Source organism: Haemaphysalis longicornis, unplaced genomic scaffold (genome assembly GCF_048455015.1).
Source record: "Haemaphysalis longicornis isolate Haplotype H1 unplaced genomic scaffold, Haemaphysalis longicornis Haplotype H1 scaffold_9, whole genome shotgun sequence".
Classification (NCBI taxonomy): domain Eukaryota; kingdom Metazoa; phylum Arthropoda; class Arachnida; order Ixodida; family Ixodidae; genus Haemaphysalis; species Haemaphysalis longicornis.
In genome coordinates, this window is record NW_027526460.1 from 173,050,634 (window position 1) to 173,064,380 (window position 13,747).

Here is a 13,747-nt window from a genome sequence, read left to right on the forward strand (position 1 = left end):
GTTCCGATTGGAAAGCCAGGGATACAGATGAGCTGCTAGCATGCGTTCCCTGCAAATTAGCTCAGCAGTGAGCTTTGCATATATCATGCATACCCCACTCACAGTACCTGCGGGTCTAATACATTCTTACTGTGACCTAAATTTCACTTGGGGTGTTCTGGGAATGTTCTTATTAGTGTCTTGATGGTTACTGTCTTTAAACGATTAAAACTCTACTTGATGTAAGCATTTGTGCTTTGTGTGTGCTCTTCTTGTATTTCAGCAAGTGTCAGCACACTCACAGATTATGCACCTGCAGGTGCTGCTGCTGGCTGTCCTGGGTCAGCTGCCTTCCAGTCCAGTTTCAAAGGCTTTGCCAGGGCCTCCCTTCGCCAACCGACACTGCACCTGCTGTACCGAAGTACTGCCTGGCCTTTCGTTCGTGCTCCGTACGCTTTGCCGCCAGGAATGGTCATTTATCCATCATCTGGCCGCTTGGACCGCCCGTTCAGAAGTGTGCGCATTTGCTCGACACATCGGTCCAGGCACTGCTGCCATATCGGTGCACCCACCGATTATGTACTTTCAGGTTAGTTATTGCATGTTGTGGAACCTGCCATGATGTCTACCTGTTAGCAGTGCTGTGGCCTCTGATTATTTGAAACATTTTCATGAAGCAGTGCTGTGCGTTTGGAGCGTGTCATTACTTAGCAGAGATATTGAAGAGAATCTGGGGCCAATGACTAAAGGGCAAGAAGAGAAATTGAATTGACTTTGAAGCAAGTATTCGTGTGTAATCAAGCCAAGCAAACATTTAGGATCTTTCGATATGGTTTTGAACTTGCAATACAAACTGGTCTACTTCAGATTATACTGGTATTAATCATACTATACCGAAAAGTACATCCCGCAGTCTGTAGAATTCCGGCAGCGCTTTTTTCGCAGTCTCTCATGACAGGCTATATTCTCAATGATTGGAAGATAGTCGAGGTAGCACCAATCTTTAAATCAGGAGACGGTACTTCACCATTAAATTTCCCTAACAAGCACCATATGCAAGGTCGGGAAACATTTCATCCGCTCCCAGGTCGCTAATTATTTATAAAATCACAATATCACATTCGAATATCACCACGGTTTTCACAAGGGTTACTTGAGAAACACAACTTTCAGGATTTGTTCACGATCTACATTCATCCATTGACGCAGGCTTACAAACTGCGGTAGTTTTTCTCGATTTTTCTAAATCATTCAATCACATTGCACACCACAGACTACTTCTCAAACTTCACCCTAATGTCCTTACTTGAGTGAAAGATTTTCATTCTTCTCAAATGCAGTTTACTTCTAATAACTATATACTTCTTTTGCTCGTGCCACTTTGTTGTCCCCCCAGGCAGGTTGCTTGGTCCTGTCTATCTTCCATGTTGCATATCCTCCCATGTAGGTCTATTTGCAGATGATGTTGTAATTTATCACACAATTTCTTTCAACTACTACTGTCAATGCTTTCAATCGGATCTTAAAGGGACAGACAACCGATTTTTGTCGAGTATATATTCTCTATCCCAAATGAAAGAGCATCACTTAAAGCACCTTGACGAGAAACGGTTTTGCTGATAACGCTCTAGAACTTTTTAAATCGAATTTTTTGATCTACGAGTCGTATGTGTCCCTCCCAAAACTAATGCTGGAAACCATGACATAGAGTAGCTCGGCAACATACTTTTGTCTGTATGCGAAATAAAATACGACATTTAAAAACTTGTTCCCAGCTAAAAAAGTTTGAATGGCAGGCTTTCCTGTTTCTTTATGTGTTTTTTTAATGCAAGGGTCAATTTTGCACGAATGCGCCATCTGTTGGGATAGACGATAGGTAGAATCTGGCTTCATGTGGGGGCGGGAAGTTCGATTCTCCCCGGGCGCGACGTTTTTTTTTTTTAAGCTGCCGTTGCTGTATTTGGAGACTGAAATCAAATATTTTGGCAGAACAAACGCCCCTGACTCAGACAGAACCGTCAAAGCTCTTTCGCTAGGTCTGTTTACTGAACGCTGCCGTTGATTCCGGGCGTGGTGGCTCAGTTAGCCACACTGGGAGCAACCCAGCGCAGCGGGCGGCGTGTCTTAAGAATTTTCAAAGTAATGTTTAGAAATACATATACTATTTAAGCTTGTACAAATACTTGTGTTAAAAGGTTTTCAATACGTAAATAAACATATCAGCAGTTACAGGAGCTGCTAGGTTTGCAGGTCACGTGACAGGGACACATATTGTAGTGTCAAGTTTCGACACTACGAACTTCCACCCTTCCGATTTCAGGAAGTTTGCTGCAAAATTAAAATTATTTCTTCCAGTTTGTTTAAAAATTGCTTGTGGTTACCGGGCTATATAAAACGCCGGCTTTCATATGAGCTAGAGAACATATACGCGACAAAAATCAGTTGTCTGTCCCTTTAACACAATGAACTCCTGGTGCTGCAAATGGCTAATGTCACTTATCTCTAAAACAAAGTGCATGACTATAACGGTGGCAAGTCTCGAATTGTAAATACTTACTTCATTAACAACAGCCTGATTACCTCTTGAGACAAAGGTGTTTTGGTAGGCCGGTAGCGGAGGGGGGATTGCATGGTGAATTTCAAAAGGTAGATGGATTGGGAAAATAAGACGTGTGATTAATATTTTCATTTGCACTCCAAAACTCGCTTTATTTCATATGTTTAACCCACTGCAGTGGCTAGGGTGGTGTGCTGTGAAGGCGAATGTCGGTTAGATACCGCTTGGTGTGGCCGCTCTTCAGATGGAGGCAACACGTAAAGACGCCCGTGTTTTTAGATTTTGTTGCGCACAAAAATACCCAGGTGGTCAAAATTAATGCGAAGCCTTCCCCTACAGTGCTCCCCATATCCCAACTGTAGCTTTGGCATGTTAAACCACAGTTTTTTTTCATGTTTTTGATATATTACCAGCTGCTGTAGCAGATGCAACATAAAGGTGAAATTATACAGAATGTTTCCAAGGGCTAAATATAAAGGTCATATTGAAGTGCGTTTATGGGTCTATCTTATAGCAGTAGTGAAAGGTTATATACTCTGGTGCAGGTTAAGAACGGCAATAGCTCATGTAGTGTAGTCCAGTGTTTGACGGAATGCCGTGTAGGCAGGTAAAAGCATTATTGCAATGGTGAAACGTAGGTCACTGACCAAGTCAAGAAAGCCATTTAACGGTTTGGTCCTTGTTCACGGTGAGGATGTGTCGTGGAAAACGAAGCTATATATTGGGCATTACACGGCACAATGAGTTTGCATAAATATGGTGCAGATTGCCATCCATTATGTTGATAATGTTGGGCGTCGCCTGAACGATGAGGGACTCGAGCAGTAATCGAGAAGATAGATTGCACTCAGTTGTCAGTAATTCTGTCTTGTTCCAGTCGACCACGTGTCCCGTCCTCTCACAGTGCTCTGCCAGTGGATTTGTTTTTGCATGGCCCTTGTTCACTTCGTTCCAGTGCTGCGTTAATCTTCTGTGCAGATTGCCCGTTTCTTCAATGTACACTGATTTGCATTCAGCGCATGGAATCTAATACACAATACCCGGAAGCTTGGAGCGTGAGAGGGGGTCTTTCACGCTGACAATGTCAGAACGCAGCTTGCTAGTGGGCACATGCACGATGTATGCACTGCGTTTCTTGAAAATGTGTGCGAGAGTTTCACCGATGTGTGGGACGTAGGTAATTGCTGCACGTTTTGATGCAGTCCTTGTCCTGAATATAATGCTAAAGCATTATATTCAGAAAGAAACGAAGAGGGTGACTAGCAGGAATCCACATTGACATTAGCAGGCAGAAGCGTCCACAAGGCCTGTGTCAAAACGTGCTGCAATTCTCGTACTACACATCAATCAAGCTTTCGCACGCATTTTCAAGAAACACATTCGTGCACGTTCCCACTAGCAAGCTATGTTCTGACGTTGTCAGCGTGAAAGACCCCCTCTCACGCTTCAAGCTTCCAGGTGTTGTTTATGTTTTGAACAAAAAAAGTGCCATTTAAAGGTGACACCTCCTTCCTTGCCGATTTCTGATGCCTGATTGTTCAGTTTGTGGGGATACGTTTAGCAGATTGCTCACATGTCTAACCTGTATTTGTGCTTGAGCAGTCAAACGCTGATGTTAGCAGTGAAGTAGGTGAAAATTGTAGTTTGATTGTAGTTGTGTGCAGATTACCTACATTGTGTTAATTCGTAGAAAAGCAAAATTGAGGTAACCCTGCTAACTGTTCCGCATTGCAGCATTTTATTATGTGAACGTTAAGGAGTTCAGCTGCTTGTTAAAGGTGAAATAAACAGTGGTACAAAAAGAAGAGCATCTACTAAACAGAAATATCTTCACAATCGCAGGATGCCAACGGTCCGCCTACCAACTTGTGTCCTGCATGGTTTCTGCTGGCTGGAGCGGCTCATGAAGCATTTTCCAGCTTCTCAAAGTTTGTGGTCAAGCGCTCCTCCAAGTGAAAGATGCCGCAGAGGGATCTTTTGTTTTAATGCCACAATTTCACGTGCTCAGCAGCAAATTTACTCGTAAGGCTTTTTAAATATTCATCACCCAAGAGGGCATGTTACCTTCGTCTTCGGTGGAATATGTCTGCACTCAGGTTATTTGTGACAGAAACAAGTGGACCACGTCGTGAGAGTCATTGAGGCCTTGTTGATTGTGCATGCTTCTGAAATGACATTTTCATTCGGCTGAATACTTTCCAAATATTACGATTTGTGAACAAATTATGGTAAAAGTCATGATTAGTTGTACTACAGTGCAGGAAGGAAATGCCAACATACGTTTTAAGCGCCTCTGATATTTCAGATCGTTGGCTAGTGAGCAATAAAACAAAACTGAAATTTTTTAAAAGTAAAATCAAATATTCGTTGTCACCAGTCCATGACCATAGTAAAAGCTATCTAGTCACCAAATTTAGAGTTAGACAAGAAATGCCAAGAAAAATAGGGAAATAAACTAGACAGCTCGCTACAATAAACCAATTCGTAAAATTCCTCAATGTCTATCAAGTGATGATTCAGGCGGGTTAGTTAGCGAGTTAGTTAAGTGGGTTTATACACCCAACTTGCAGGGAAGCACATGAGCTCTCAATATTAACATGTTTTTAGTGAAGACCGTCTTCCTTCATTAAGCTGCTTTGCACATTGATGCCAGTCTGATAAATGTAGTCCTGAATTTTTGTTATGATCAATCTTTGTATGGGAACCATATATTTTTATATGATGTTGCTGCGTATTTCTGAAACCGTATCTAGTCACTAATTCCAATTTGTTGTGGTCAGGTTTTTTCAACTAATTCGTAGCTTTTTTAACAATTATGGTATATTTTGTGTGCCTAGAGGAATGCCTCATTGCATGTTTAGCCTATGTAGTGTTGAAAGCGGACATTTTGCTTCAAAGTGGAAAGTCGGGCTAGCAACAAGGTACTCGCGTGCTGCTCACTTTCATTCATGCCATTATTTTTTATATTATCATTTAAAATTAAAAGCCAACCAATTTGCTGTCGTTTTAATTTTGTCACCTACTTTATACTTTCTTTTTTTTTCAACTTTCTGCAAGGATTGACTATCCATATTTTTATGATACCAAGGCGTTGGACTGGGCTAGCTGGTACATGTTTGACTGGATGAAAAACCATAGGAAAACCCAGGACACAGAACAGAACGACGGGACAAACTTGTGCCATCATTCTGTTTTAACTGTTTCCTGTGTTTACCACTGGTGTTTTATGCATTCAAACATTTTTTATGAGTTTGTTGAACAGTGATTAGTTTAGGCGCTCAAACAATTTTTGGCTGCGAAGGCTCCCTGTAGCATTTATATAAGTGCTCTCTGCTTTTTTTTGAGCCAATACCCCATCACCAGTCTTCATGAGGTGGTCTTTTGTAGAAATGAAGTTGAAATAAATTTTTGTTTGCATTGCTTTACATGTTTTGAAAGAATTTCTTGTTCATTCTTGTTTCTTTCAACCCCGTTTCAGAATCCTGCTTAAGGCATTTCCTCTGTTACTTTTTTTCAGAACCAGTAAGGGTACTCATCCTCGGTTCTTGCTGAAGCAGCAGTATCCATACTTCACACGTGAGCTCTGAACACACAGTAATTATGGTATGAAACATTCTACCAGTATAAGCTTGCTTTGTAGACGTCATTGTAGATGTCAAAGCTCTTGACAGTGTAGTCCAATTTCTGGTGTAACGGGCAATGTCTACAACTTGTAAAAATTAATTTTGTGGCTATAATGTTTGAGATTATTTTAAAATGCACGTCAACTACTATTTAGAATCGCGGTCTAAATTGGCAGCCATTTTCCTGGTGGATACAGAAAGTGAAAAAGCGCATGTGTAGAGATTTCAGTGCACCTTAAATGTCCCAAATTTGCTAAAGCTAATCCAAAGCCCTCCTTGTGGTGCACTTCATATCCCATGTATAGTTTTGCGTAAAAACAGCTAAAAATTTATGATCAATTTAAACTTATTTTAATGTTTTTAAATGCAAATATTCTCAGTTTAAGCTGCCATATTTAGAGTAAAATATTTTGTAACAATTATATAGCTACCAAAGGTTTACAGAAAAGCTTTTTGCTTTTGGTTATGCACCTTCTTATCAAAAGAAAAATGTTAAGAAAGGCAGAAGAAACCCAAATATGGAAATTAGCAAACCCTAAAGCTGTGGATAGACTGCATGTTTTGTAGAAAATCTTTTGCTGATTTCAGTTCTAGTGAACGCTAAAAAAGTCTATCGACGTAGAATGCTTACCGTGAGGCACCTCGTAATACTAGCCAAAACTAATGGGCCCTGGCTGTTGGCTTTTCATTTGCAACAGTGACAAATGACCCCACATCCACCGGCAGGGACATAATGCAAGGCACCATGTACAAGCTAGCCTCATGATAAAATAATGTTTTCTGAACAATGACATTACATTTCAACCATGGGCTTCACCAGGGAACTTGTATGCAGTGTTCTGTGACGTTTGCCGTTCTTGTTATTGCTATGTGGGGTCATTTAGTCTAAAGGTATGCTTATAAAACTCCATATACCACCAAATCTTGCAAGTGCTGTACCATATGAATAGTTTTTCGTAAAGCAAAAAGAATAATGCAAACGAAAATAAATGGCTTCGGCACCCAACTTTTATAAGTAGATTATGAGCCGCATTACGGAGGAAACTATACATTTTGCATTTGGTCTTTTTTTATATTGAACCTTCCTGCTCAGCTCAAGAATAAGGCACTAAACATTGCAGGTAGCTTCCTTGATTGGAAGTTTGATGCAATACTAAGAAGCCAAGGGTTTTAAGGTTCAAGGAAGTTTTGTGTGGTTGAAGTGTTGCACACCTAATTGCTTTCACTGCACAGCATGGTTAGGCTGTGCAGTGAATCTCGAAGGATGTGTACTGCTGTTCGGAAAAGTGAACATATAATTGGTTTTTTACGAAGCTTTGGATAATCAACTACCTCTAAAGTTAAAACTCTGTACTGAGATGTGGCTCCTGACTCATTAAATTGATGTTTTAACAATCGGTGACACAAGTTCAAGGAAATTATCAGCTGATGTTGAGCTTCAATGGAATGTCTCACAGAACAGAGCTTGGAAAGCACGAATGTTTCATACCATAATCGTGTGTGATATTGTGCAATATGTGGTCTCACACCTGCTGCACCATTTGTGAACCGAGGATGACGCACACGTTTTGTACCCCTTTATGTGGGTGCTTTTGCAGAAGATGCTCCTACAGATTGGGGTGCTAAGTAGCACAATAGGATACTTTTAGGCGGACAAGGGTGTTAGGGTGTTATGGCACCTTTAGGCGGACAAGGGTGTTATGGACAAGGGTTAAGGGCACCTGTCTTCTGGGGTGCTTCACAAAGGGTGCTCCTGCGGCGACAAAATCCAAGCACCCTAAAGGGCGTAAAATATTCAGTTTTTAGGGTGCTCCTGCGGCGACAAGCTGAAGCACCCTTTTGGGCGTAAAAAGTTTTAGTGTGCAGTGTCCCAGGCGTGGTTCTCGCTCCTCCGCCGCTCGCTGGCGGGCAGAAAAACGTCCTCACGGCGTCGTGCGACCACTCGTTAGAAAGCTTATTCGTCGAACTATGCGATGGTGCAGTGTTCGTTTTCGTGCGACGAACGGTGACGATACCACCGCCAAAACTCCGACGCGGCGCGACCACAATGGTCGGCGCGAGGCATACCACGCGGGTTGTAACCCTTGTGCGAGCCTTTTTCGTACAAGTGAGAAGCCCGAACGACCAGCGACAATAAAGTAGAGGCCCTGGCAAACGTTTCAGTGCAATTTTAGTTGGCCTGGCCCTCTTGGTTTTGGAGCTGGCTGCGAAAGAGCCTTGATCTGCCCGCGCGGACGAAGCGCGCCCAGCGACTTTTGCGGCGCCCTGAGGGGTCGTTAATTAAAGCCCAGGCCATCGAAACACGCTTTATTCGAGAGAACAGGAGTTGTAGAATTAGAAAACATGCACCGCTGGCGTGTGCGCCGTTTAGTAAATAATTTAGGGGGCGTCCAAGCTACGTTTTTTGTCATTCTTGCGTGTTTCGCTTTGTTTACAAATGCTTCTCGGGCTGTGGAGAGGTAGAAAATCGTCGCGCCATGCTGAGCTAAAGTTTTTTTTTTTTACTGCAAGCCACAGAAACACGATGGTATGCGTGAATATCACGTGAACAATACAGAAATCGTCTCAAGCCCGATGACCATGGCGAAAGCTGGCCAAGGGGGCAGCCGATGTGGCGCCCTCATTTCGCGCAGCCCTCATTTGCATAGCATCGTCATTGAAAGGAGCAAAGCACAGCAGAGACAGGCGGAGGGGCGGCAATGAGAGCCCGCTTCTTTTATTTGCGATCTTTTACTACCGAAGCAGCAGCAGCCAGGCAGGTAGGTTCTGTTCCCGAACGTTGTGCAGAACTCGCACTGGCCGCGCCTAGCACTGCAGGAGCAGCAGCAGCAGGAGAGCCTGCAAAAGACAAAAATAAGTGCAACATCGCCGCCGTGTGCATACAAATCACCTGGAACAGTGAGATCAAGCCCAACTAAAGAAAAAGATCATGCGCATGCGTTCACCATAGCTAGCCTTTGCAAAGCAAACTAGGGGATGGCACGAAACGATCTGACAGGCACAAAGAGACAGCTGGCTCAAAGCCACCTGAATGCTGTCTATAATCCTGGTATCTGCCATAAACAGATACCAGGCGCGATAAAAATAAATGTGGGCGAGGTGAACCATAGAATGAAAAAAAAACGTCTCCTGCGGGATTCGAACCTGGGTCGTGCGAGTGGTGGAAACCAAAAATGGAAGCATAACGTTTGAGTGCAATGCCTAGCTTACGAGTGCATATAGGTTGAGCCTCTTTTTTTTTTTAATGCATGGAAATTTTAGAAAACTTCAACAGACAAGACACTTAACACACAATATAAACACTAGCAGACAGCAAAGGGCAAGGACAGAGCTCTGTATCCATGTAATGAGCACAGAATGGCATGCGAACGCTCGCCAGTGCCAAATTTAGTGCTGTTTATCTATACAAATACTCATCAGAGGCAATTGGTAATTTTTGTGGCCAAACTACGCCTACTATACCAACAGAAAAACATGCCTGGCTGCGTGACAAAAATTCAAAGTGGCAATTAGAAAATGGCAAACTTGGCTCAGAGGCCTATGTGCTCCCAACTTTGCCCCAAAATAGTAGGACAAGTTACAACCTTAGAATTTTTACCGAATTTTGACGCTTACACTGCTCACACAGACGCACTGAATTTCATAGTATAAAACCCGATTACAAACATGGGGACGCACGCAAAGTCAAAGAACTTGCATAACAAGAAAAAAGCATTTTGGATTTTGCAGAAATGCTTCCCAGACGTTCGCCAGTACATGTACTGGGCCGTATTTTACATAAATATACCATGCAAATCACTTATGCACAACTTTAATGGGAAGCTGTGGGTAAAATGTTAAGGTTGTAACTTGAGTTGCACTGCTCCTACCATTTACCCACACAGATGGCAAAAAATTGGTCTCGGAGCCAAGTTTTAAAAGCCGTAACAAAACAAATAATTTTCTGTCAGCCACACAATTTTTTCAGCAAGATGTACTGTAGGTTTAATTTTAGCAGCAAAATGACCTGTGTGCTCAAGCAAGTATTTCTTTAGGTAAATGACGCCAAAATTGGCCACTTCCCAGGCAGTGGCGGGTGTCTGCCTTGTGGCACTGTAATATTTTTCACGTAGCGTATGTCTACCGAACACTCATTAGGCAATTATATATAAATTCAAGAAAATTGAAGAGGGAGACCAACAGCTATCTTTTGTTCAATGTTATTTGAACTCACACAGCAGTAATCCGAGCTCCTGTTCAAATGAAAGTGATTAGCCATAAACTAAAGCTAAAATGGCAAATGTGCTCTTCACACCGTAGACATCATGGGCTGCTGCCGTGTCAAGGTTAAAAAAATCTGCCTACAGAAATGCCAAGCCATCTCACGAAAAAGGAGAAACGAATTATGCCTACACCTTGTAACACACAACATCGGAAAGCTCCCAACACTACTCTTGGCAGCAGAGAATGACGAAAGAAACAACAAGCAAGCGAGAAACGCGGTTTCGGTTTCAGCAGCACGCGAGAACAAGCCAAAGCTTACTCCGCATACCAGAGCGGACATTAGGTAAACATCGCGAGAGAGGTGCGCTCGCCCTTGCCCATCTACATCCCCCACAATGCACTTCCCTGGCGCGCGCTTTGAACAACGACGGCAGTGGCGTACACAGCGACAAGAAAGCGAATCTGCCACTGCACATTGGTGGGACAAAAAACAGCGGCTGCAGATGCAGAAAGCGCTGGTATAAACACTCACCCAACTGACGCCATTGCAGACCACGTTGAGAAGGAAACGGCTCGCACCAGACACGTAAACACAGCACAGATGGCACCCACATACACCAAAGAGAACAAGATTGGGCACGCGGCGCAGCAGTCAAGCTGCACCCAATGTAGGGTGAGATGTGGCTCTTAGAAGAGCCGTTTTGGGATCTCTTTCTTTCCTCGCGGTGGCAAGACGAAGGGAGCAGAAGAGAATGATCCGCCGAAGCTGTACAGGGTGCGGCCCTACCTCTTGAGCCCGTACACGACGTCCATGGCGGTGAGGGTCTTGCGCTTGGCGTGCTCCGTGTACGTCACAGCATCGCGGATGACATTCTCGAGGAACACCTTGAGGACGCCGTGGGTCTCTTCGTAGATGAGTCCCGAGATGCGCTTGACGCCGCCTCGGCGCGCAAGACGACGGATCGCTGGCTTGGTGATGCCCTGTATGTTGTCTCGCAGAACCTTGCGGTGACGCTTCGCTCCACTTTGCCGTGTTCAGATGGAGGGGGGGGTCGCACAGAAGTGCTCGCCCCCTGAGCAGTCAATACACTCATCCAACCATCATCATCCAACTACGTTGCTCAGGCAAAGGTCCCCTGGTGGAGCAGGTTTTTTTTGTTTAGAGCAACGGTCCTTTTTCCTGGAGGTAGGATTGCCAGTGTCATTTTCTAGGTTCTGCTACCAGTCAGCTTGCCGTCCTCCCTGCTCCGTGGAGCGCGGCGTAGCTCGAGAGCCATTGGTTTTGACCACTGGTCCATGTTTAGTCAGCTGGGAGGCTGATATATATGCTGCCTTGTGAGCTTGACTCGGGACTCACTGGGTTGTCATTTGCATCCCCGCTTTCCGAGGAGTAGGAGTCAGCAGACATCTCCTCAGAGCTGCTGCTCCCCTCGTTCCCCGAGGACTCGTTGCTGCACACAGCGGCTCGTTTTTCCTTGGGGGTGTCTCGCGAGCTTCCAGATAGCTCGTCCTCTGAGCCGTCGTTCACACTCGCGCGTGCGGGGAGGGTGTGCGACTTCCTTTTTTGGCGTGGCCTCTTCCTCCTGGCCGATTTCGGTGCCTCTTCGACGGATTGCATCATCTCAACCAGCTCCTCCTCGGCTTGATCCTGTGCTGCCGCAACAACAGCAGGTGCTGACTGTTCTGAAGGGCTGGCTGCCAACTGCTCCTCTGGAAGCAAAGGGGTGGACACACAACACTGCAGACACAGCACACAACGACCGCGGAGCTCGCCTCACATCCCGCCACCCTTGCCGCGACCAGACATGACGAGTGCGGTAGTAGCGAGCGCGACGACGATGAAAGAAAACAACCGACAGTGCGCACTTCCGAGTCCCTTGCCTCCTTTGCCGCGACCAGACATGACGAGTGCGGTAGTAGCGAGCGCGACGATGAAAGAAAACAACCGACCGTGCGCACGATAGACGAGCGGAGGCGAACTGAAGGAGGGGGAACCCCCCGCTCCGATGTCGTGCGGGAGTGCGGACCATCAGGTTCCGCAAGGCCTGATTGGCTAGGGGGACTAGCCAGTCAGGTGGCTGCAGCGAAAGAGTGCCCGCAGCGTCTAGTGGGGACGCCGAAGGCGGGTGCTGCGGCGAAAATGGACTCGATTCACGCAGGTCGCTGGCGCAACTGATGTTTCTGTTGTCACCAGTCTATTTTTTTCTTCCTTTTAAACTGAACCACTCAGTAATTTTTCTGATGCTTTCCTTTCGTGGGGAACCTCATCAGATAAGCGAGAAGCTTGCCTGATTCGTTACAACACTCGGTATACGAGTTTTTCAAGTAGCAATTCTAAAACAGCAGCATTGCATTTGGAAAACGGTGGTCGGTATTCGGACATCGTTTTTTTTCTTTTCGGTTACAAAACTCGAGCCAAATGTTAGAATATTGATTCAGTTTGCTTATTTTTCACCAAAACCATACAAACACTTGTACCAGTGCTTGCAGGAATAAAACGTATCCCTGCTGTTAAATCTTGAACCTTGCCACCCTGAGGGTATACAGTCCCTCGCAAGAAATAAATAAAGCTTGAATCGCGATGTTTCCTACTAGCCTACAAAATCTGTGCATCAATTTGACAACACGGAGTGAAGCAACTGCTCCCAGCAGGATGGGTTTGTATGTATGTGTGTGCGTGTGTGCTTATTTTTCTTTTTTTTGATGCTCACTTTTACTTTTTTGCCATCATTGCACAGCTGGCATATGGGCCATGTCAACAGCGGCCCGAAATGCGATGCTGAGAAGAGAATAACAGCAGCAGCAGCTATTTTTCAAGAGAGAACAGAGCAGGGTGGGTGGCTGGTGGCAGCAGCCTCATCTCCAGCTACTGCACGCAATTGGTTGGCCCCAATAAGGGCCGTTTTTGGTTGATGGTGGTCGCCTATGGTGGCTCTTCCGAAGGCCTACTTGTAGCTGGTGTACTTGGGGACAGCCTTGGTTCCCTGGGAGACGGCGTGCTTGGCAAGTTCGCTCGGCAGCAGCAGGCGCACGGCGGTCTGAATCTCGCGGCTCGTGATGGTGGATCGCTTGTTGTAGTGCGCCAGGCGCGAGGACTCGGCCGCGATGCGCTCGAAGATGTCGTTCACGAAGCTGTTCATGATGGACATGGCCTTGCTGGCGACGCCAGTGTCGGGGTGCACTTGCTTGAGCACCTTTTAGATGTAGATGGAGAAGCTCTCCTCCCTGCGGCGCTTCTTCTTCTTCTTGTCCGTGGCGCGCACGTTCTTCTGTGCTTTGCCGGCCTTCTTCACGGCTTTACCACTCGGTTGGGGAGGCATGACTACTGCGATGCGAACACGACGAAGTCGACGCGAGCAGAAACGCGGCTCGCGGGGCGCGCTTT

The 13,747-nt window shown here is 45.2% G+C and overlaps 1 protein-coding gene and 1 pseudogene across 1 annotated transcript in view; both read right to left on the reverse strand.

The window, feature by feature from the left end:
* The window catches only part of LOC144151944 (histone H4-like), a 127,669-nt gene extending 115,447 nt beyond the window's left edge, over positions 1 to 12,222 (reverse strand). Inside the window, exon 1 of the mRNA XM_077683127.1 lies at positions 12,151 to 12,222. Within this exon, the coding sequence (XP_077539253.1) occupies positions 12,151 to 12,169 (19 nt within the window). The 5' untranslated portion in view covers positions 12,170 to 12,222. The remainder of the gene's footprint in view (positions 1 to 12,150) is intronic.
* Positions 12,223 to 13,306: 1,084 nt separating this feature from the next.
* On the reverse strand, positions 13,307 to 13,724 carry LOC144151972 (histone H2B-like; annotated as a pseudogene).
* Positions 13,725 to 13,747: the final 23 nt, after the last annotated feature.